The 24,538-nt window shown below is 45.2% G+C and overlaps 1 protein-coding gene and 1 long non-coding RNA gene across 3 annotated transcripts in view; both read right to left on the bottom strand.

Moving 5' to 3' along the window:
- The window catches only part of Btbd1 (BTB domain containing 1), a 33,697-nt gene extending 25,903 nt beyond the window's left edge, over positions 1-7,794 (bottom strand). Inside the window, exons 1-2 of the mRNA XM_050154002.1 lie at positions 7,278-7,794; positions 1,149-1,305 (exon numbers count right to left, since the gene is read on the bottom strand). Of these exons, the coding sequence (XP_050009959.1) occupies positions 1,149-1,305; positions 7,278-7,693 (573 nt within the window). The 5' untranslated portion in view covers positions 7,694-7,794. The remainder of the gene's footprint in view (positions 1-1,148; positions 1,306-7,277) is intronic.
- An 8,564-nt stretch (positions 7,795-16,358) lies between these two features.
- LOC126508685 (uncharacterized) overlaps positions 16,359-24,538 on the bottom strand; it is a 13,470-nt gene continuing 5,290 nt past the window's right edge. The window contains exons 3-4 of one of the 2 annotated variants that reach the window (XR_007593939.1): positions 23,833-24,029; positions 16,359-18,457 (exon numbers count right to left, since the gene is read on the bottom strand). This is a non-coding gene — a long non-coding RNA (uncharacterized lncRNA). Of the gene's footprint in view, positions 18,458-23,736; positions 24,030-24,538 lie in introns of those variants that run through there. The other variant, XR_007593938.1, reaches the window with a different exon arrangement.

The raw sequence follows: 24,538 nt of genomic DNA, 5'->3' as shown, positions 1-24,538 counted from the left end.
AAAAAAAAGAATCTTAAAAAAAAAATCAAGCTGTACACTGGTAGTATATGTACTTTTCTACATGGATTGTACTTAATGTGGCACGAAGAGTATTTCATATAAACCTAATACCATTACTGCTCCAGTAATGGGTCAGGAAGCTTCCAGGCGTAGGCACAGAAATAAACAATAGTCAAATATTAGAATCCCTCTAATATTAAATACTCAATTTTTATTTCAGACCTAGCAAAAATTGAAGATCTGAAAATTTCATTGTATCATACTCTCAATCATAGAAAAAATAATGTATTTTAATGACTTCTCAAATCCTAAATAGCTTTCTAACCTAATATCACTTAACCATACTTATAAAGGCTTCAGTTTCTTTTCCTATGACTGAGCCTATCAATTTACATTTCTATTCTAAAAATCTTATAAATACATATTTTCCCAAATAATCACAAAAGTAACTATATATACAAAAATAACTACATACTTTAAAATAATGATCTAGAATTAAACAGAAAATATTACTATTTATATATAATTATGTTTATGTTTAGTTTCTATTGTTTTGTTGGTTGTTTTGAAACAGGGTTTCTCTATGAAGCCTTGGCTGTCCTGGAACTTATTCTGCAGATCAACCAGATTGGCCTCAAATTTAGATGGGCAGAGACTTCTTTTAAGCAACTTCTTGGAGACTTCTGGCAGCTGGGACCCCTTGAGGCTGAGCCCATCAGTGAGAAGCTCCACAGGCCAGGCTCCACACCCTCCCCTCCACAAATTTCCCTAAGGGCCCTAACTGTCCATTCCCAGACCAGAGGCCAGGCTCTGCTCTTCAGGAAAAAACCCCCAGATCCGACCACCCTGGAAAGCTTCCCCCACCCCACCCCCTGCAAAGAAACCCTATATAAAATTGTGTTCTGCCCAGTTCTCTGCTTTGTCTCCCTAAGCAGAAGCAGCCACTCTCACTAGTCTTTCCTTCCCAATAAATCTCTTGCAAAGTTTGTTGTTTGGTGTGACTTTTTGGTATTCTTTGGCTCCTGACTGCCAGGATACCTTTCCATCCAAGCTACAACACTTACACCAAGAGCTGTGATAAAAGCATGCACCACCTCACCCAGCTCATGGCCAGTTTTTAAGCTACTATTTTAGCTCTATTTACTTACCTGAGTAAGTAACATAAAGGCATTATCCGCCCTAAGATGTTTGGTGAGAAAGTCTACACAGTGTGCTTCCAGGGCAGGGACTGCATATTTCTTAGCAGTATAAAGAGTGGTCATAACGGTTTCTGGCCCAATCTGAACTTCATCTGAATACAAAAATCTGAAAAGCAATGGAAAATTTTAAATAGATAATCAGCATTGTTTTAAACAAAGCAATCCCACCAGAATTAAACTTTAACGAGCAAACAAACAAACAAAACCCCTGAAATTTACATCAGGGTAAGACGAACCTGTATAAACATCGTATTCTTATTCCTGAGAGGTACTAAGTATTTCCACTTTCAGAGGAGGTTAAGCAGTGCTCAGGAGACCAAACAAACACATGTCCCTTAAGTGAAACTCTGGCTCTTTTTAGCACTCCATAGCTATGTCCTAGAACAGTAGTTCACTAATGTCTCCCTCATCAAAGATGTCCACCTGAATAAATCTACAGTTTGCTAAGGTCGCATTTCCAAATGTTGAGTCATTTCTTGATAGCAAAGCCTTCTTATTCTTTAAAATTTTCCATAGTCATTCTGGAATTAGCTCAATGGCCACAGATTAGGGTGCTGCGGCTTTATTTAGGAGAATAAAGTAATAACAATCCAGTTGGCCTGTATCCACAGGTTACATATCTATGGACTCAACCAAATCTCTATTAATAACACATGTGAGAGGGGCTGGAGAGATAGCTCGGCAGTTAAGAGCACTGGCTGCTCTTTCAGAGGTCCTGAGTTCAATTCCCAGCAACCACATGGTGGCTCAAAACCATCAGTAATGAGTTCTGGCGCCCTCTTCTGTCATGCAAGCAGACCACTGTATACATAATAAATAAATAAATTAAAAAAATACATATGAGAGGGGAAAAGATAAAGGAATTGTGTGGGTCTGAGCCAGTGCTATCATTTACTTGCTGTGTGGCTTTAAGCAAATTATCCCCCTGTGAGCCTCCAAGGAGAAGGAAACAGCAGTACCTACTGGCAATGTGGCGGTGAGGATGACCACAACCTAAAACACAGACTTCCAGTAGAGCCCGGCACAAGCTAATCTGAGTAAATGCTATCTGCTTATTAAATTTGATCTCATTCAAATTTTTTTCCTCTGTATTTTAGGGTATTTCTTTTCCCTCTTTTCTAGTCCTACCCCACCTCCAAACCAGCAATGATATTCAAATTTCTAAAAAGTCCTGCATTGTTCCTGATTAATCTTTCTTCTTCCCTCCACAACTTTATGTCTTTGTTTTATGGATACAAAAACTTCCACAGGTTTCCAAGATACTTAACAGAAATGTTTAGGTTTCTTCTTTTCCCTCAAATTCATGTTTCCTTAAAATGCATATGTTCTGTCTATCTTTGTCATTCACGTTCTGATTTTCTATGTGTGTCCGGGGTTAACTCTAAATTCAGTAGTTAGCAGATGTTCTGCTACCAGATAAAAATATCTTACAAATGCAAACACTTAAGATGTTCACATTAAATCATGCCTTCCCACATTAATGCTGCTACATAGACCTTTGCTGGGTCACATAATTCCCAGTCACTATTCATCAACAAGTGTGCGAAGCCAATGTGTCAGTTTGGAGCCTACACTTTAAGAATACCTGGCAGCTCCTACTTTTGTCCAAGAAATGACCAGCGAGAAGAGGCACATGGAAAGGATCTCAGAATCTGAGTCAAATCCTCCACCTGACACCAACCTTAGATGCTATCTGAAATCAATTCATGAAACCTTAAAGATATGCCAAACAATCACCCAGGTGATGCCATCAGCCCACACAGCTCTGAAGATAATGAAATGGCTGTTTAAAACCACCAGGTGTTAGAGTGGTTTGTTCTAGGGCAACATGTAACCAAAACACCCAAGAGATTAAATGAACTAGTGTACAAATCTGCCATAGGTGAGAGAAACAGTGATTTAATCAAAAAAGGAAAACCCAAAATTATTACCTGAAGTATAATAATTACTGTCTTCTAGGTAAAGGCTATATACAGTTAGAAAGAGGCCTTGGGAGGCAAACATTGAATAAGGAAAATGCCACCAGTAATTAGGTGGGGACACTGAGTAGACAGAGGAAAAGGGAAGGGGATCACATCACAAGGCCCTTTAATACCTGCAAAGTATTAAACTGTATCCAACAGACAAAAGCTCCTAAGTGACTCAGAATCACAGAGAAAGAAGCACTCAAGGGAGGCGCTAAACACACACTGTCTAAAGAGCAGTCTGGCTAGAGAAATGCAGGGCATGGCCAAGCAAGGAGAAATGTGCGAGCCGAAAACAAGAGCACCAAAACTACAACTTGAAATCAAGGCCACAGGTCTCTTCCCAAGGAGTCCCGAGGAAGAGCACGTGGGTGTTTTGTTTGCCCTCCCAGGGTTATCAATGGCTCACATCTCATCTCACCATCAGGCGCTCACTTCCAGGTCACCCTCGGTGCCATCCCCGCAGCTGACCCCCCGGAGCAGGAAACATTTCCACACTCCTTTCCTATGACTGGTCTCGGGATGCTCCAGCTTCCTGTCTCACTTCCCTGACAGCTACCATAGATCATGTTTCATCTCCCTTTCCCTACACCTGTGAGCTGCGAGGTCTCCAGGCTCACCCTTCCCTAAGCCATCCACTCTTTCTCAAGTTAGTTTCATTTACTGTCATTCATTCTTAACTTTCCCTGCTTCTACCCTCCAAATATAACCAGAATGTGACCACTTATCATACCCACTCCCTCCGGGGCAGCTCTCCATCATCTCTTACCGAGGTAGACTGCAGCAAAACCTCTTCCTTTATCACCCTGCTTCCCCTTTTACTCCCCTCCTAATCACCAATAACAGCCAGAGTTTTTAAGATGTAAATACGATAACAGCACTCCACTGAAAGAAAACCCTCTACAAGTTTTCTCACACCTGAGATGGAACTCAAAAGTCCTTCCTCAGTCTGGCAAAGCCCTGCACTCTGCAGATCTTTTTACCACTATCATCTTTTATCTCCTTAAACCACACGAGTTTACGCTGGGAGTTTCTTTAACAGGAGAAAGTTAAAATTCTAAAATATGCTTCCCCTCTCCTTAGAAAGCTCTTTCTCTTATGGCGTGACCATTTTTCTTCAAAATACTGTCAATTCTTAATATTGTATTCTCCTAGTCTCCCCTTAACTATTCACTTCATGAGTGCAGGGACTTTTCCTTGTTCACTGCTGTATCCTACACCAAAAACATAAGCTGCACAGGGAGACACAGTATTTCTCAAATGAACAAGTATGCCGTTTAGAAGTCAGAGGGCTTTAAGTGAGCAGTTTATTAAAGAGTTTGAAACCCAAGTTCATAAGCCTGTAAGTAATGTTAATTAATTTAGATTGTAAAAACAATAAAAATAAAGCCAAGTGGTGGTGGCGCACAGCTTTAATCCCAGCAATCGGGAAGCAGAGGCAGAGGCAGAGGCAGAGGCAGAGGCAGAGGCAGAGGCAGAGGCAGAGGCAGAGGCAGAGGCAGAGGCAGAGGCAGAGGCAGAGGCAGGTGGATCTCTGTGAGTCTGAAGCCAGCCTGGTCTGCAGAGTGAGTTCTAGGACAGCCAGGGCTACACAGAGAAACCTTGTCTCCAAAAACAAAACAAAACAAACAAAACCAAAAACAACAACAAAACAAAACCAGCCAAACAAACAAAACACAATAAAAATACAGCTCAGCTGACTCTTCCAGTTCAACAAGGTCTACCAGACTCTCTGTCACACAATATTAAGTATGATATCAATGTTTCAAAGCTAATTAATACCTAAGTAAAAATTAGTCTAGGCATTCATTTCAGAATAGAAAAATGACCAGAACCTGAATATCATGAAAATATATATTTTACTAAAAACAAAAAATGAGAACTCAAATGGCACTGTATATTTCAAGGGTTCTAAAATTCACTTATTTCCTATGAAAATGGATTAGCACATGCAATGAAAATACAAATTAGAAACAAAAGTATGAAATAGCCCCCTCTATAATTTTATTCTAGCCCTAACAGTTTTAGAGCGATAGTTCTCTAATTTAGCCAGTGTAAATATCACTTAGGAAAAGTACTTACAATGCTTTAAGGTTTCACCTCTAAACATGATACCAAAAGGAAAGAGTATAAACTTAACCTCCCAGTGGAGCATGGCGCAGGTGGCCAAAGAATCATTTTGTATTCTTTTTGTTTCCTGGAAATCTGTGTAGGCAGACACGCAGAGGCACACATATGCCTGTATGTGTAGACAGGCACGCAGCGGCACACATAGGAATGTGTGTGTAGACAGGCACACAGCACACATATGGAGGTGGAGGGCAGCTTGCAGGTACAGGTTCTCTCCTTTCATGTCGGTCACAGGTAGCTAACTCAGGTCTTCATTGTGCTACCTCTCCGGCCCTATCATTTTAAGAAAGACTTCTAAACTGCATAAATAAGCAAGATAATATCTAGTTCTCCTAGTCAACTTCAAAATCCAAACTACCCAGATACTAGCCTTCAGGCTGCACAACTGTCCCATAAATCAAAGTGAATTAAATGCTAGAAATACGAGAACAAAAAAAGAAAAGGGTGCTATCAGCTTTCCAATCCGACACATCTTACTTGGCATATTGGTTTTCCTTCTGCCCTATCCCCAGGTACATAATGTTTGTTCCGTTCCTCCCCAGTTGCTACTAGGGTGCAGGAAATTCAAAATGCCATCATAAACACTCCCCACAGTATTACCTGCCTTTTCATGAAGGTCACAGCGACTGCATTAGAGTCTGTCAAGTGGCCCTATCAATGCTTGTGGAACTCTTTATTGCCTTGCCTTGGCTTCTCTCCCCATTATTATGAAGAAAGCTACTGCAATTTTTTTTTCAACGTTTCCTAAGTATGGAAAAGAAACCTAAGGTGTCCAACTATTTTCCCAAGGCCTTTCATCAACATCCTTGTCAAAAAGTGTTCGTTCCTACAGTTATTTTATAAAAGTATTTAATGGGTCAGCACGGGGGGGGGGGGTAGGGTTGAAAGTAGGTGGATTTTTATGAGTTCGAGGCCAACTTGGTATACATACTGAGCTCCAAGTCTACCAAATAAAACCCTGTCCCAGAAAATAAAAACCAAAACCCGGAACAAAACAAAACAAAAAAATTGGTGGGGGTTCATGAGAAGAAAAAAACTTCACTATCTGAATTTTCACTTCCTCATTTACTAATGAGGTTAAACATTCTTTAGTCATATTTTCTCTTCTCTATCTTGTCTTTTGCCCATCCATTAATGGGACCTCAACATTTATTTCTAGTGGCTTTCTCGTCCATTCTGTATGCATCTTTGTGACGAAGCTGCGAGCCTCTGTGGCCGCTTCTGCTCCACTGACCTGCCTGTGTGCGTCAGAATTACTCAAGAGTGCTATCTTAAAAACACACCACTCAGGCGGCCAATCCATCCTAGCAGAATGAAGCCCACATGGTCTTCTGGGAGCTGGCTCAGTTACCAAGTTGCTTTTCTGGGCCTCAGTCCCACTTGTAAAATTGGGGTAAACAACACGCCATACCTCCTTAGCAGGACTGCTGTGATTAAAAACAAATAATAAAAATTAATAACGCTCCCCTTCCACTAGAGGAAACTAATCAGCTATCAATCTCCTACCCTCCGAGCATAGGAAAGCAAACTCTCAACGCCAGTAGCGGGATTGCGGATACAGTAAATGTCACTTTGTTTGCAGAAACACGAGGCAGGTCAGCTGGTACCTGTTACGGCTATTACTTTGCCGGGTCTTGACGACAACCGTGCGGAACCTGAAAACAACGAGTCCTCCAAGATCCTAGGGCTACCACCGTCCTCCAAACAAAAACAAATCTTGCAAGAGGGCAAGCCGGCCCCGTCCTCTACTCTGCCCACTTGATCCCGAAGCCCGGCACTGGAATATGACAGCGCCCTTCAAAGGCAAAGCGCACACCGCTGGGGCTGGCGACACTGGCCGACCTTCCCGAGCATCCCCGGCCGGGAAGGAACCGAGGGAGGCCGGCGCGGCTGGCCCAAGGTCACTCGGGAGTCGACGCAGGCCCGGCCGGGTGACGCCTCCCTCCGGGCCGCCGGCCACCGGCTCCCCGCGCCCGCCGCTCACCTCAGCAGCGCCAGGAAGGCGGCGGGCTCCACGTCCGGCAGCTCGATCTCGGCCGACGTCGTGGCCATGCCGCCGTTGAACATGGCGTCGAAGACCGCGCTGCCGGCCGCCAGGACGAAGCGGTGGGCGGGAATGCGCTGCGGGCCCCCGGCGGCTGCCGCGCCGCGGCCCTTGCCGAGCACGAAACGCACATCGCTCAGCAGCTCCGAGTTGAAGAGGAAGGCGAAGCGCTCCTTCAGCGACGCCTTGGTGGCCTGCCAGTTGTACAGCGGCTCCCGCTGCAGGGGCAGCAGCGGCCCGAGAGCGGACGGCGAGGGCGCGGGAGGTGGCGGCGGCGGCGGAGGGGCCGGAGGACCTAGCTCCGCCTCAGCTCCGGCAGCCGGCTCCCCGGCCGCGGCCGACCCGAGCGAGGCCATCCTCCCGCTGCGCGGCTCTGGCTCACTGAGCGGCCAGTCGGCGCGCCGCCGCCATCGTCCAGCCGCCCCGAGGCCGGCGCCGCCCCCCTGCCTTCCGGGAAAGGCGCTTCCGGCCGCGCGCCCCCGCCCTCCCGCGGGGCGGCGTTGCCGAGGCGGGAGGCGCGCGCCCGCGGGAGGGCGGAGGAGGTGGAGGCGCGCGCCCGCGTGCTCGCTCGCAGGCCTCCGCCCGTCGCTGCTCCCCACAGGCGACCCCCGTTTCAGCGGGGTTTTTTCTGCCTCTTCGTCTTTGCTGCGACGCGAGGACGCGGCCCCAGCCTTCTTGGTGGAGGAGCTGGTAGTGGAGGGACCTCGAGGGCATGGCAAGGCGGTTTGTGGAGGGGAGACGCCCTGATGTACTCGAGGCGAGATGAGATGAGATGGTGGCCCTGTAACCTCCCTGATGGCTGCACCGCTCTTGGAAACCCCATTAGCAGAGCTGAGAGGCTAGGACTCCCGCTGGTCTTTCCCCAGGTCTGCAGATCCCCCGTATCTCTCCCGTCTGTCCAGGCTCCTCTATGCCCTAAGAGAGAGTTCCTCTTCTATTTCCATTACTGTGGTTGAGGCTCCTCCTGCTCAACCCTCTCCTAGGTCGTGTTTTCAGTTCCCATGCAGAACAAACCAACCCTGTAGGCCAAACTGCTCATGCCTGATCCTGTCTCACTCCTCTTCCCTCCAAAACAAAGAGGAAAGGCTGTATGACTCTCCCTTCGGGCAGTGTTTCTGTGTGGCTGTCATGTCTTTCTTGAGTAAGTAATAAGCCTTTCTTTCTGCAGTAATAAATGGATCGCAAGATAAATCAGTTGTTAGAGGCAGAAGGTAAAATAGATCCAGAAAACGATTCCTTACTAGGTGAGAATAGTTGGGGAAAACTTCTGGTTTACAAATGTCAGTTAATCCCAGAATCCTAAACTTGAATTCTGTAGTGGGATTGGAAAACAAATTTAAGATGATTCTTTCAAAACAAAAGCAAGATACCACAACAATCTTTTCTGGATTTCATAATTTAATCCTCATTTTTATGGCGATTAAAACAATCTGTAAAGGCTCTATTATTAATTTTGAAACTACCAAAGACGTGAAACAGTTTGGTGGATGTGTACAATTCAATGATCTATTGTAGGATTTTAAAAGTAGAGATACGTTTGCCCCCAAGTCTGATGACCTGAGTTTAATCCCCAGGACCTACAAGGCGGAAGGAGAAAACTGACTCCAGCAAGCTGTCCTTTGACCTCCAGGTATATACACCCATCCTGTGATGAAGGGATGTCATTTAAAAAGATAAAGCTGAGTGTGGTGATGCACACCTTTGATCCTAGGAGGCAGGGGCTTACTGAGCCCTGTGAATTCCTGGCCAACTAGTGAGACCCTGTGGTAGTTCGAATGTATTTGGTCCCCATACACTCATAGACAGTGGCACTATCAGGTCTTGGAGGGGACTGGATGACACACTTTTGTTTTGTTTTGTTTAGGCAGGGTTTCACTGTAGCTTTGGAGCCTGTCCTGGAACTAGCTCTTGTAGACCAGGTTGGCCTCGAACTCACAGAGATCCACCTGTCTCTGCCTCCAGAGTGCTGGGATTAACACCACCACCTGGCACACTTATTTAATCCAGACCTTGAGACTGGAGGGCACACCTTCTGTTGGAGGTGGTCTTTGAGGTCTTTTTTCTCTAGCTTTCCTCAGTGACAGTTGACTTCCTGTTGCCTAAAGATGTAGGACTCCCAGCTTCAGCATCACATCTGCCAACAGCTGCCATGCTCCCTGCCATGACAGACTGAACCTCTAAACTGTAATCCAGCCCCCTCAGTGAAGTGTTTTCTTTATAATAGTTGCTGTGGTCAAGGTATCTCCTCACAGCAATAGTTAAACCCTAACTAAGACAGATTCTGTCTCCAAAATAAATAAATACACAAAAATAGCCCACAGGGCCAGAGAGATGACTTGTAGGTAAAGGTGCTTTCTGCAAAGATCAAAGACCCGAATTCCATCCCAGAAGAGACTGGCAGGTTGTCCTCTGACATCCGCATTGGCTGTTTACTTCAGCGTGTGTACACACCTACAAACACAAAAAGTATTAAAAAAAAAAAACTACAAAGTGGGAGGAACACAGTGTCCAATCTCTTTAATTTTAGAACTAGAGAGACAGAGGTCTCTCTTGAATTCCTGAATCTACAAGGCACGTTCTCAGCCAGCCAGGGCTACAGAGTGAGACCCTGTCCCAAAGAAATAAACAAAACTTTTAAAAAAGCAACCCACAATAAAATTAATTGCTGTCAGGTCCAAAGTTCTCCTTTTTACAAAATGGCAGTGCTGGGGATATTGTCCTAAGCAGGAGGATTTGGGGTAAACAGAGGGTTGCTGTTGGGTAAACAAGCCAAAGGTTTGCAGTAACTAGAAAAGCAGATCTCCCAAGGCAGCTGCGCTTCACCAAGAATCTCCCTTAACCCTCCAGGAACCAGCTAGTAGGTGGTGGTGCACGCCTTTAGTCCCTGCGTTCATCTGCAGCAGAGGCAGGTGGATCTCTGAGTTTGAGGCCAGCCTGGTCTACAGAGTGAGTTCCAGAACACCCAGGGCTACACAGAGAAACACAGTCTGGAGGGAAAAAAATCCTCCAGGAACCTCCCTTAACCTTGCCCCAAAGGTCAACTACCTCAGACAAGGGCACCTGCTTCCCAACCAATCCCGACAGCCCACATCATCTCAGCTTCTCCATCCTTCTGTCACTTAAAAGTCCCCTTGCTTTTCTGCCATTTTTCTCTCCTCTCTGGCTCTCACCCCCCTTGATAGGTTCTCTGAGCCATTGCTTATAGCTCCATTTCTGTTTTCAATTGTAGTGGTGTAAGAAAGATCCAGAACAATGCATTCTTGCTACAGAAATCAGCAGGCATGGGTTCAGCCATAATGCTGTTATGGGGTGATGAAAGAGACATCTCACACCTGATGCTGTTTATAGTCAATTAAAAATCTTTTCCTGCCAGCTGGCTAGGACCACACCCAGGTGTTTCTGGACCTAGGTGTGGCTCCCAGCGTCTAGAACACAGGGTTTTTGAAGTTTTGAAGGCAAAAACCATTTACTGGCATCATGCTAGGTGTGTGTGGGGGGGGGGGTGTAGGAGTTCAGGTAAGCAGGCGATTTTATACAAGCTAAGTGATTAGTTGGAGGGGATTCTGCACAAACAGGCAATTTAACAGAAGCTAAGTTATCCAGGGCATCCTGACCTTCTATTTCCTACAACAGAGTTTGGTAATTTTCCATGGGATTCCTCATCAAAGAGATCAAACTGTCGTTACAACTGAAATGGCCTCAGAAAGACCTGTATTTTGATTATAGCCATCTTAGTCACAAATTAAGTAAGATATTCACCTCTGCAGGGCAAGTTCCCAGCCTAGGAAATTAACCCAGTGTCTTATCTCCCTGTGAGACCTGCAGGCCCCAGGCTTCAGAAGCAATCAGCATTTATTTTGTTAGATAACAGTCACAGACCCTCAGTCTCCCCTTCATCTCTTTCTCTCAGCCAGAGACATCTCCACACCTGACATTCCAGCATCCTATCCCTCCTGTCCTTTTGCCATAAAATGCTCCTGAGGAAAAAAAAATAAAGTTTGCAGCTTGATCAGAATACAGACTTGCTGTCCATTTCTTGTGTCTCCTGTCCCTTTCATTCCCATTCTTCCAGGGTTCGAATCCCGTTCATGTCCTGAAGGTCAGGACAATTCAGGATTCCAAGAAAAAAGACCTATGGAAAAATCAGTTCTACTTCAGTATGCTAACAATGAATAATACCAAACAAAACTAGGAGAATGATTTAATCTTGTTAAGAAGATGTCTCAGTCAGTAGTGTGCTTGCTTTGAAAGCACCTGAGTTCTAGCCTCAGAACGCATCAAGAAGGAACTAATTAAATTATGGTTTACTTATATAGTCTAAAAGTATAGTCATTTATAGAATGAGTATTGTAGGAGGTCTTTGGGCTCACAGATAAGCACTAGGGAACCCAAAATGTTAAACACACAGGGGTGTTCCTTCAGAGGAAAGCATGTACAGTCTGTTATTGCCCAGAAGGCTGGGAGAAGAGGTGGTGACCACCTGGTGATCTGTGTACTCTCTGTGTGGTCCGAGACCACACTGGACCCTCCCACAGACCTCTACCATACACAAGCTTGTTATTCTCGGTGAGTCTATAGAACCCGTCTTTATGGAAGGTGGCACATGCCCTTTGCAAAGAGTTTTTATTCCTCCAGGAGATTTATATCTGCTTTATTATGCATGCAGGTTTGAATTTATTATCACCAGGAATCTTTTCATCAAATTGTTCTGTGGTGTGGATTCTAATTGGTCTTAATAATAAACCCGGAGTCAGATTGTGGTGATATCTTGTTTGTACAAATAAAGCTTGCCTGAAGATCAGAGGGCAGAGCTAGCTAGCCACTAGCTAACCATGGAGTCTGGAGGTCAGTACAGACAGTCAGGAAGTGAAATGACTGGCAGGAGAGAGGAATGGATAAGGTGGGAGGAGACAGGAACTGAGTCTCTTTTTACCTGGGAAGCTCAGTAGCTAAGATGGCTGTGGTTTGCTCCTTCATCTCTCTGATCTCTCAGCATTTTCCTCTATATCTGATTCTGGGCTTTTATTATTAAGACCTATTAGAATGTATGCTATATCAGATATTATGGGTAAAAGCTGAAAGGTCAAAGAACAACAACCAGCGAAAGCTCTGAGCTCCTCCCTCTCTGCCCAGCCATATCCCATCCTGTCTCCACCTCCCTAATGCTGGGATTAAAGGTGTGAGCCACCACCTCCTGGCTCTGTTTCTCTTTTAAACTGGATTTATCTCATGTAGTTCAGGGTGGCTTTGAACTCACAGAGATTCATCTGCTTCGGCCTACCAAGTGCTGGGATTAAAAGCCACAGTGCCTGGCCTTTATGGCTAACTAGTGGCTTAGCTCTGCACTCTGATCTTCGGGAAAGCTTTATTTGTTATAGCACTTAAATATGCCTAAAAACATAACTAAAAATATGCCTAAAAAAACTAAACTACTTGGGCTGGGCGGTGGTGGCGCAAGCCTTTAATCCCAGCACTTGAGAGGCAGAGGCAGGCCGATCTCTGTGAGTTCGAGACCAGCCTGGTCTATAGAGCGAGTTCCAGGACAGGCTCCAAAGCTACAGAGAAACCCTGTCTTGAAAAACAAAAACAAACAAATTAAACTACTGGGGTCAGACTCCCAAAGTTTGATCCAACACTGGCTACTTAGGTTGAGCAGAGGGCCTTTTTGCCCCCTGTGGATTGTTACTCTGCTGACTACGGTGGTCACAGAGCCCCCTGCAGAGTATCATGTGTGCTGGTGTGGAAAGCTCTTCAAGCAATATTTCCCAAGATTGGGCTCGAAAGATGGCTCAGAAGCTAAGAACACCGGCTGCTTTTCCAGAGGACCCAGGTTCAATTCCTAGTACCCACACAACAGCTCGCAACCATCTGTAACTCCACTTCCAGGGGATTTGCCATCCTCTTCTGGCCTCCGAGGGCACCGGGCATGCAAGTGGTATGCAGACATACACAGAAATGGCAGACACAACACCCTTACACATACAATTAAAACCAAACATCCTCAGAACTATAACGCTGAGACAGAATGGAGCATGGTCGTTTACAGACAGCCTAGGTCGGTACGTCAGTACTGTAATATACTGTTATATCAATTAATAGCAGTAATATACTGCTAGAGGCAGTATATTAACCAGTGTTGCCTTGACCTCTCTTTATTTCATTTTATCATCTGTAAAATGATTGCATCATAGATGCATATTTTATGAGGAACTTTTAAGAAAAAAATAACACAAAGCTAAGTAGAAAACTGGCCTGTGCAGGCTTTGTCACATACAGAAGTCTTTCGAACCTTCTGGCACACTTGAAAGAGGAAGAATGAAGTCGCCGAAACACCTCTGTAAGGCTGTGCCCTGGAGTTCTGACTTTCCTATGGCAAGAGAATGTTTTCTAGAGAGAAAGCAGAAAGACTATACTCTAAAATGATCAGAAGGTTATTATTGGCTGTTGAGCGAATGTCGTCAGCATTCACAGTTGTTAGTGGAGACAGTCTCTTTTGTGGGGTGTTCTGCAATCCAGGGAAGACTGATGCTTCTCTGTGGGAGCTGTCACAGACATTTACAGTACAGATGTGTGTTTTATAAACACAGGAAGGCTGATAAATGCATTCTGTGTGATTTCACAAGAAGGATGTGATTATCCAATTGAAGTCAGTGACTTACCAAGAACAGTCTTGACAGTAGACTTCATCTTGATCAACTATAACTGAGAACAAAGTTCCCTCATAAATTTGTACTTTGATGGATTGGGGGAAATCAGACTGTTTGGCTTCAAGTCATGCAAATGTTGACGTTGACGTTTTTTCTCTACTACACATATGCTCTAGGGCTGACCCACAGCGATAGAAAAGTGTCCTGACACGCTGCTGGCTTGATCCACAGAGTAGGTGGGAGGAGTCTTTCCGGAAGCTTTTCCTACCTCGTCACCTAGCACTAGTGGTGGCCATTCCAGAAGGGTATCCTATTAAACCCAGCTAAGTGCACCCCACTTGGCTTCTTATTATGCTCTGACTCAGGGAAATTGCCATGGGAGATTTTCTTTTTCACAAGCAGCAGTCAACTAACTGATGTGAAATACCTTATTTTTCAAAGTCTATAAAACACAGGCTTGTGTGGAGATGTTGCTGGCATCTGCTCCAGGGAACTGTCCTGAGTTTGAAGACGAGGCTTCTCCATGGAGATGCTGTAATGGTTATCTGAAATGAAATAGAAAAAGCAAGTAGAGGAGTCTGGGGACATATAGGTGCTTGACAGGTGGATCTATAACATGTGACTGATAAATAGTAGTCTGCCATACTTGAAGAGACTAGGAACACCAGAAACTCTATTATAGACAGACAAACAAGGAAACATTTCATATTAGTGGGAAAAGCATGGAATTCACTGGTAAAGATACTAGGTATAAAATTACTTAGCTCACATGAGTTAGATTGTAATTCTCTCCCTACATATTTGAAGTAGTAGTCTATATATTTCAAAATATGATGGGAATCTGGGTGTTGATCCATGTATGCAATCTCTGCGCTCAGTGGCCGAGAGAGGTAGATCATGAGTTTGATGCCAGCCTGGCGTGCATTGTGAGTTCAAAGCCAGTCTGGGCCATGTAGAGGGATCTTGCCTCAACAACAACAAAACCATAATAATAAAAAGGAAAAGCAAGGGGGAACAATGCCAAGAAGAAACTATAAAGGAACCAGAGTAAAATTCAAGTAGAAAGGATTGTTCTTAAGGTAGGAAATGCTTTTCTAAAGAGGACATCAAGACTCATAAAATAAAAAAAAATTACAGGCTGTTCAGTTCAATCTATCTATTAATTATTAATGCATAATTAAATCAAAAGTAGAAAAACCGAAAATCTGGAGTTTACATGATTTATGACAAAGGTGTGGTGGTGTAATATATAAAACACCTTTGTAAATCAATAAGGCAAATACCCTTCCCCTCTTTCATCCTGGAACTCAAACCCAGGGCCTTGTACATATGAGGGAAGCACTCTACCAGTGAGCTGTATCCCCAGCTCAGTCTCCCTTTCAGTGGCTAAAGCAGTGAATTCCCTGGGGGTAATTCAGAAGTATATGTCCACAGTTTAAAAGCCAATGCATTTCTTACTTAAGAAATTGTGTCATACTATAGTAATCTATCTTGCAGAAATGGAGCTGGGTGTAGATTTTAAAACAAGGAGCTCAAATTGCTATGCTGAGTTTTAAAGTGGAAACACCCTAGACAGTTCCTCGACTGTCGTTCCAGGTTGGGCTCCCTTGCTTTGCTGCCATAAAGTAGTGACCCAAGGCATCTTGGGGACCAGAGGGTTTATTTCATCTTACAGGCGGCAGGCAGTCCATTCATCGAGGGAAGTCAGGACAAGAACTTGAGGCAGGAGTCCGAGGCAGGAACTGAAGCAGAGACCGTGGAAGAACACTGCTTACTGGCTGGCTTTCCCTGCTTAGTTCAGGCAGCTCTTACACTACCTACTCAGGACAACTTCCCAGGTGGCACCGCCCACACTGGGACAGTCCCGCCCACGCCAATCATTAATCAAGAAAATGCTCTGCAGACATGCCCACAAGACAATCTGATCTAGGCAATTCCTTAATTCAGGTTCCTTCTTCCCGCATGACTGGGTTTGTCCCTAGGACAGCTGAAGCTAACGAGGACAACTACAGTACAGTCAGTCGTGTGACGGGCTCAGGATTATCAGCTGGAAAGCGGTCTATCCATGTGAAAAAGTATTCTCAACCTATAACACTGACAAAGGAGGAACAGGCTACACAGCACGGGCCACACACATGGGTTTGTCCTCTGAGCTCAGAATAAGGCATTCTGTGTGAAATGCCTAAGGCTTTATGAAAATATATGCTCACTATATATAGGAAAACACATAAGCACGCTGTTAGGTCTTACAGAGTGATAGATAAGGTTATGGGTGATTTTCCTCATGATCATTCACTGAGGAAAAAGAAAGAGGCTGGTTTTTTTTGTTTTTTGTTTTTTTGTTTTTTTTTTTTTTTTTTAAATAAGGAAACGCCGAGCAGAGACTACATTGAAGTCTTGAACGAGCAAGCTCCTGGGAAAGCTCCAGGACGGACCCCAGGCAGGACCATCAGAAGCTGACGTTGATTTAGTTCCTTGAGCCCCTGAAGCGCTGTCGGGTATTACCTAGAATTGGAAGAGATGTCATTTAATCCGCTCCCGCCCCCACTGCAAGGACTAGAGGTGAGATTACAAACACCACCAGAGCATTACTTGTCCAACGAAGCTTCCTGTTTATCGAGAGGTGGAAACCCAGGGAGGCCTGCTCAGCTCGACGTCAAACTCCCGTGTTCTGTATTCCTTTAAATACTGCAGCAGCAACGGCAATTTGCCGTGTCCTAAGCTAAATTTCTTACAGAGCCTTTCTTTCTCTGCTTGTCGGTGCTCTCTGGAACCCAGCCGAGGGAAGGTAACACATGCCACCATGCGTGCTAGTTTATAATTAGAACGAATGGGAGCACGCCGAAGAAAAGGATCTGCTGGCAGGAAGGCATTTAGGAAAACCCTAGAAAAGGCAGCCGGGGGGAAGGAGGAGGAAAAGATCTATTTTGGAAAATGATCTAATGCCAAAGAAGAGACGAGATCTGGAAAGCGTGAGAGGCGGTGATTAGGCCCTTGGAATGTGGGTTTCGGGGAGTGTACGGAATGGTAGCTGCTGCTGGACTACCCGCTCTTTGAAGGGATGAGCGCTGAGGTATTAATAGACGCTAAAGCCACGGCGCCAGAGGCAGAAATACTCACGTGTGCCATGGAAACCGGTAAGCGTGTGAAATTCCACCCTCTACACTTAAGGCTGCACTCAAGCCTTCGACCCCAATTCAAGTTCCAGGGAGGGCAAAGGTCAAGGAGAGAAGAGCTGAAACTTGCCCTTTCTTCGGCCAACCCCAGCCTCTCCCAGGTTTCACTGGAACTCAGAGATCCGCCTGCCTCTGCCTCGTGAGTGTGAGCGATCCTCCTCTGCCTTTTTCAAGACGGATTTGTCCTCCCTCGGAATGAAAGAGTGGACGTCCAGCCTCCTCATCAAGGCCATTTGGAGGAAGTTCCGTGGTCAGGGGGTCATGCTATCCACTCCTGAGCCTCCCTTAGCTCCTAAGATTGCAATTAAGAACAACTAGACTTCCATAGACCTGCTGGGTGGGGACAAAGTGACCTCCTTGCCTGGTAGACAATGTGTCCGTGGAGCGCAGTGGGTCAGTCAATGCCAAACTGAGGTGGAGCCAGCTGGAGAGCAGCCCTCAGGCTCTGACCAAGAGAAACAAAACTAGGCTACAGGTTAACGTGACTGCTAAGGTCAGCTGTGGACACCAGAACACCAGGGCCAGAGCCAGTGTGTCAACCATCACCAGCCCATACATATCGCTGATCCAGGGCAAGGACAAGGTAGTCAAGCAGCCCAACAATATCCTGAGGGCACGTGGTCTCTCCCTAGATTGTCCGGTTTACAGATAGGCTGGGCAGCAAGGGAGAAGCTAGGAGAGTCAGTTCACTAAATGGAGGCACACAGGGATTGGTTGTCTTCCTGTCTTGGACAAGTTACTGAAACAGGCTGAAACACATTTCCCCATTTCGTCTAGTAGGTGGGACCTGCTAAGACCAATCTGCTTTAAGATAAATAAGGAAGTTCCATTCCTTAGTGTTTCTGAGTGTTGTGTGGGTACACTTACCACCCTCTTTTGCTTGTTTTTCCCTTGGTTTTGCCAACTTTCATGGTTACCGTGAGAGTAGTTTACTTTGACCATTTTCCTAGACTTCCGGTTAGAACTGAAGGAGGAGGCTCTAAGCATCACTGACCCTCACTCCCCTTTATCTATTGGTAAATAAATAACCTACCCCGAGCAGCAGCCATTTCTTTGCAGTCACTTACCGGGTACTGAGAGAGAGAAGATGGAAAAGACGGTTCCTTGACATCACGTGACTCACAGATGGAGAAGATGGTCCTTGACATCACGTGACTCACAGCGGTCCAGCCACTCTCCCATACAGACACAAAGATGTCTCACTCAGCATCTACGTGCCGCTTCTGAGCCTCAGGACATGATGGCAGTCATCTTCTGTGCTGTGGAGGATGTGATGCTCCTGCTGCTGACCAAGATCCTAGGATTGTAATATGTTATCCCATGGGTGGGTTTGGTTTGGTATGCACTTCTCTATTGGTTAATTCCAAGCGCTTCTTGGACATTTTAAAATTGCAGTGTCCCGACTCGCTGAACATAGCGGACAATGAGGACTACTGAGAACTCAAGAACAATGGCAATGGGTTTTTGATCCTCCTGCACGTACTGGCTTTGTGGGAGCCTAGGCAGTTTGGATGCTCACCTTACTAGATCTGGATTGAGGTGGGTGGTCCTCGGACTTCCCACAGGTCAGGGAACCCTGATTGCTCTTTGGGCTGATGAGGAGGGGGACTTGATCGGGGGAGGGGGACTTGATGGGGGAGGGGGAGGGAAATGGGAGGCAGTGGTGGGAAGGAGGCAGAAATCTTTAATAAATAAATAAATAAATAAATAAATTTAAATTAAAAAAAGAAACAACCAAGAAAAAAAAATAAAATTGCAGTGTTGCCGGGCGGTGGTGGTGCACGCCTTTAATCCCAGCACTCGGGAAGCAGAGACAGGCGGATCTCTGGGAGTTCGAGACCAGCCTGGTCTACAAAGCTTGTTCCAGGACAGGCTCCCAAAGCCGCAGAGAAACCCTGTCTCGAAAAACCAAAAAAAAAAAAAAAAAAGAGAGAGAGAGAGATAGTTCCAGGACAGGCTCTAAAACTACAGGGAAACCCTGTCTTGAAAAAACAAAATAAATAAATAAATAAAATTGTGGTGGGACATGGTGACGCGCAGGCAGACATGGTGCTGGAGAGGAGCTGAGAGCCCACATCCAGACCTGCAGGCCCAAGAAGGAGTCTGTGACACTGGCCACAGTACGAGCAGAGGAGGCTTCAAAGCTCACCCCACAGTGACACAAAAAGCCACACCTACTCAGAGAAGGCTACAGCTCCTAATAGTGCCACTTCCTGTGGGCCAAGCATTCAAACACGTGAGTCTAGGGGGGTCATTCCTGTTCAAACTGCCACCACCTCTGAGCCATCTCTCAGCCCCCAATTCTTCAATTTTAAGTTGAGATTTTAGCATCCTTTCTAAGAATTGCTTGCTAAATCCCAAATTGTGCATATTTACCCTCATGTTTTATTCTAATAGTAAAATAGTTTTAATTCTTAGCCTTGTGTCATGCATCCAGTTTGTGTTGATTTTTTGCATATGATATGGGGCAAAGGTCCACCTTCATTCTCTTTATTTTATTTATTTTTATTTTTGTTTTTTCAAGACAGGGTTCTCTGTGTAGCCCTGGCTGTCCTGAAACTCACGCTATAGACCAGGCTGGTCTCGAACTCACAGAGATCCGCCTGCCTCTGCCTCCCAAGTGCTCGGATTAAAGGCGTGCGCCATCACTGCCTGGCCCCACCTTTGTTCTTTTACAGTAAATATCCAGTTGTCTGAACACCATTTATTGAAGCACCATTTTTTCTCCCATTAAATCAGCTTGGTACTCTTTTTGAAAATCAATTGACCACAGAGGTTTGAGCTTACCCCTAGACTTTCAATTCTAGTATATTGATCTATACGGTTATCATTTGCCAATACCACACTGGTTTAATTTGTACGTTTTTGTGAATTTGAAATTAGGAAATATAAACCATCCAATGTTAGTTCTATTTCCCAAAATTGTTTTGGCTAACAGGACCCCTTACAATTTAAGTTTAATACTTTTTAGATTCTTCAGTGTACTAACCTTATAACTTGGGTTGGGACAATAGTTCAGTCAGTAAAGCGTTTGCCTTGCAAGCATGAGGGTCTAAACTGAGTCGCCAGTATCTGTGTGAAAAGCTGTTACAAGTGAAATTTTTTAAAAGTTTATTTGAATAGTCCGTTGCTCATATCCAAATAAAACATATTTCTGGGCATTGATCTTACATCTGCCACACTGCCAAATTCAGCAATGGCTTTTGTACATGTATTCTTTGATAGTTTCTTTCTATACATAGGACCAGATAATCTGTGAATAAGAACTGTTTTATTTCCTCCTTTCCATTTTAGATGCTTTTTCGTTTGTTTTCTTTTTCTTTTGCCCCATTGCTCTGCCTGGGATGTCTAGAACAGTGTCACCTCGGGGAGATGAGAATCAGCAGATCGCGTTCCTGATCCTGAGAGCTGCTTTGGAGGTTCTGGAAGGAGAGTGCGGCACTGCATATCCTTGCCCACAGCAAAGCTCTTCCGTTTAGGGAAGGCCATGCTCTTAGTGCATGGCTTCAGGAGGAACAGGCGTGGGATAGTGAGGGAGAAACAACACTCCGTCCATCCAGCCAGATCAGCCGAATCACGCCTGGTGATCAATGATGATCAATAAATTGTGACCACAGATGTCGTAGGCAGACCACCCTCCCATCTCCATCTAATGCTCGTTCAGGGCAGCGTCTTAAGTATTTTCACATCGAGTACCATGCTAACTACGGTGTTGGGGATACTATTTTAAGGTGTGTTGCTTTTGTTTACGCTGCATTTGTTTAACTCTGTGAAGCTGTGTTCCTGTTCCTGTCCAAAACACCTAATGGTCTAGCGAGGCAGGAGAGAGAAACAGGTGGGGTTGGCAGGCAGAGAGGATAAATATGAAGATAATCTGGGGGAAAGGATCTGGGAACAGGAAGGAGAACTTCAGGGGCCAGTCACCCAGCCACATAGCCAGACATGGAGTAAGAGGGAAAGAAAAGGTATTCAGGAATAGAGAAAGGTGAAAGTCCCAAGGCCAAAGATAGATGAGATAATTTAAGTTAAGAAAAGCTGGCAAGAAACAAGTTCAGCTAAGGCCGGACATTTAACTAAGAATAAGCCTCCATGTGTGATTATTTGGGAGCTGGATGGTGGGTCCCTCAAAAAACCAAAAGCCAAAAAAGCCCAAAGAGTAAAATGTCACACAGCACCGCGGGTTGTTCGCAACTGCTCTTTACTGTGTTGAGGGGGTCAACTTTTTATTTCTACTTTGTTGAGGATTTTTCATCATGAAAACCGTTATATTTTCTAAAATCCCGAGACCAAAGAATAAGATACTTGAGACCAGTTTCAGAGCTGCTGGCGTAGAGTAGGGACTAATGAGAAACAGGTTTGGAAACTCAAACTTGGGTTTGAGTTGCAGCTGGGTCAGTTTGCTAAGTGGTACATGACCAACTTCATCTTTCCATCCCCCATTCTCCTTATTACAAAACACTAGCAACTGCTCAAAAGGGAGTCAATTTAAATACTAATTGCTGATTTCTTTTCCTTTTGGCTTTGTTTGTTTGTTTGTTTTAAACATTCTTGCTATGTATCCTAGGATAGCTTTGAACCCTTGACCCTTCTGTGGCAACTTCCTTAGCATCACAGGCTCAGGTTCTCACCAGTAATGTCTGTGCTACAAATTTCCCAAGGTCTACTCTGCATGGACTTAATAATTTGACTTTGCCTTGGTTTAATTCACGGTGCCTCATTCCCTCCCCCCGCCCCCAAATTCCCATTTCTGCATTTGCTGCTGTTCAAAATCTTTCATTGTCTTTGCTCCCTTTCTGTCTTTAATCTACTATTATTATTTGGTTGCACAATTCTTGTTAGATGTACCGGACTATTTTTGATGGGATCAAACATAAGGCAGATAGCTAAACATTAGCCCAACTTCCATCATGTCAAGATTTTCATGATAATAAAAATAACCTGAGGGCTGCAGGGCGTTGGACACTTCTCTGCCCCACGTGTTCTGAGCACAGTTGCTGTGATCGTGCTATGGGGATTTAAATATGACCTTCCACGAAAAACATGTCCTGGCCAGAAACGAAATACAAAGCAGCAGGCTGGGTTTCAGAGTCTGCTTCTCGAGCATCTGCTGCCTCTTGGGTTACAGGGAAGTAAATATAGACACTGATTTATGTGAACACGGTTCATTTAGCTCTGCCTGTCTCTGCTTATTCCCCAACCCTCGGAAAGCAGATAATCCTACTGTCAGCAGTTGCTTGACTCTTTCTGCCAGCTGCAGAAATCCTCCTTCTTTTCGAGACGAGTTTTCCTATCTGTGCACTTGGATTCATCCTGTCATCCAGAACTACTGTGTGTTCTCCCTCCGGTGAGGTTACTGTTCCCATGCCTTGGCTCCTTCTCCAGACATATGTAAACGTACGGCTAGTCCCCATTGTGAAGTTTCTTCCACCCTGTCTCAGCCTCCGTTGCCTCTTCTTCTTGCCAAAGCACCCTCATCTCCTCACGCTCCATAAGCAGTGTTGTCTGGTTCGGTCCCCACTTCCACAAGTCTCTCTAATGCCGCTGCTGGCTGGTGATTAACTGTCAGTCCCACTGGGTCTTCGTCTTCTGTGGGACTTGAACTCCTGGGGATTGATGTTGACATACACACTCCGGAACCTCCTTTGCCTGGGTTTTGTAGCCCAAGTCTCACCATTTTTTCACAGCATCTTTAAGTTTTGGACCATCTCAGTTCCCAAAGAGTTTCTTCATATCTCAGCCATACCTACAGTTCAGCTAATACAGACGACTTCACAGCTCTCTCTCTTTCCAGCCCTGGCTGTTCTTTGCATAGGTCTTGTTTTGGATGTCCACACTTCTACTAGAAATGTCCTATCGATGTCTCACACCTCAAACCAAGCTTACCACATCTCTTTGCCTCAAACTTTCTTATAAAGTCAATTGCTACTACCTTAAAAAAAATTCAGAGTCAAGGACCCTGTTTTCCTTGGGGTTTCTATTGCTGTGATAAACCCCATAACCAAACCAACTTGGAGAGGAAAGGGTTTATTTCACCTTATGACCCTCAAGTCACACTCAGTCACTGAAGCAAGCCAGGGCAGGAAGCTGGAGGCAGGAACTGAAGCAGAAGCCATGCAGGCTTTTGTTGCATGCTTTTATTGCATGCTGTTTTATTGGTGTGCTCACTCATGGCTTTCCCCGCCTACTTTCTTATACCATCCAGGACCAACTAGCCAGGAGTGACATCACCCACAGTGTCCTCCCACATCAATTCTTAATCAACAAAGAAACGCCATATAGACTTGCCTCCAGGCATCTGATGGAGGTGGTTTCTCAACCAAGAGGCCTCCTCCCAGATATGTCTAGATTTGTGTCGGTTAACAAAACTCAGCTGGCACATGCCATCAAGATGACTCAGTAGGTAAAGGGTAATTTGTCCCCAAGCCTGATGACCTGAATTTGATCCCCCAGAACCTATATGCTGGAAAGAGAGAGCACAAACTCTGACGGTGTCCTCTGACCTTTGCCTCCATGCTGGAGCCCAGGTACCCGCACAGACACACCAGACGGTAAATAAATGTAAACAAATGTAAGAAGTTCTGCCCCTATTCTAGTTGGGAAGTGGAGAGAAAGTCACACCATCTGGCTTTTGCCCGTGGTCTCAACAGTTACTTACAGCAGAATACAACAAACCTCTAGAACGGGTGTCGGCCATGGTGTTTACCGACGTGGTCACGTGACTCCATTCCTGGCTCAGGAAATGGCACCACAGAGCAGTCAGCCACCGCCATAGCAGAAAGCCTCCAAGCCCTGGTGCTATGCTGCCCTGCTCCGTCTAGATGACCCCGGGTAAGGGTTTCAATCTTCCAGGCTTCGACTTCTTCACCTGTCTAATAGACATGATCACATTGTTGTTTACTTGGGATAACAAAGGGATCGATTGTTCAGACTCACAACTCCCAGAGATCTTACCCAACACTGGCTTTACTGCTAATTAAAAAAAAACCACAGAAGACATTGAGTCTCACGCAGGTGTACTGCCATCTGGGACCAGCAGCGGAGGGCTGGCCTCTCCCACGGTAGGATGTACAGTGGCTCGTAAGGAACATACCAGATTATTAAGAGGTGCATGCAGGACACAGCTTACACCAAGCTGAGTTAAGAAACACCCTTATGAGATATCATCTTACACCTGTCAGAATGGCTAAAATAAAAAGCACCAATGATAGCCTTTGCTGGAGAGGTTGTGGAGAAAGGGGTACCCTCATCCATTGCTGGTGGGAATGCAAACTTGTGCAACCACTTTGGAAAGCAGTGTGGCGGTTTCTCAGGAAATTCGGGATCAACCTACCCCTGGACCCAGCAATGCCACTCTTGGGAATATACCCAAGAGATGCCC

Source organism: Alexandromys fortis, unplaced genomic scaffold (assembly GCF_014885135.2).
Source record: "Alexandromys fortis isolate MF-2015 unplaced genomic scaffold, M_Fortis_MF-2015_v1.1 scaffold_86, whole genome shotgun sequence".
Lineage (NCBI taxonomy): Eukaryota > Metazoa > Chordata > Mammalia > Rodentia > Cricetidae > Alexandromys > Alexandromys fortis.
Note: the sequence above shows the minus strand (reverse complement) of the source record. Positions and strands in the feature narration are given on the sequence as shown.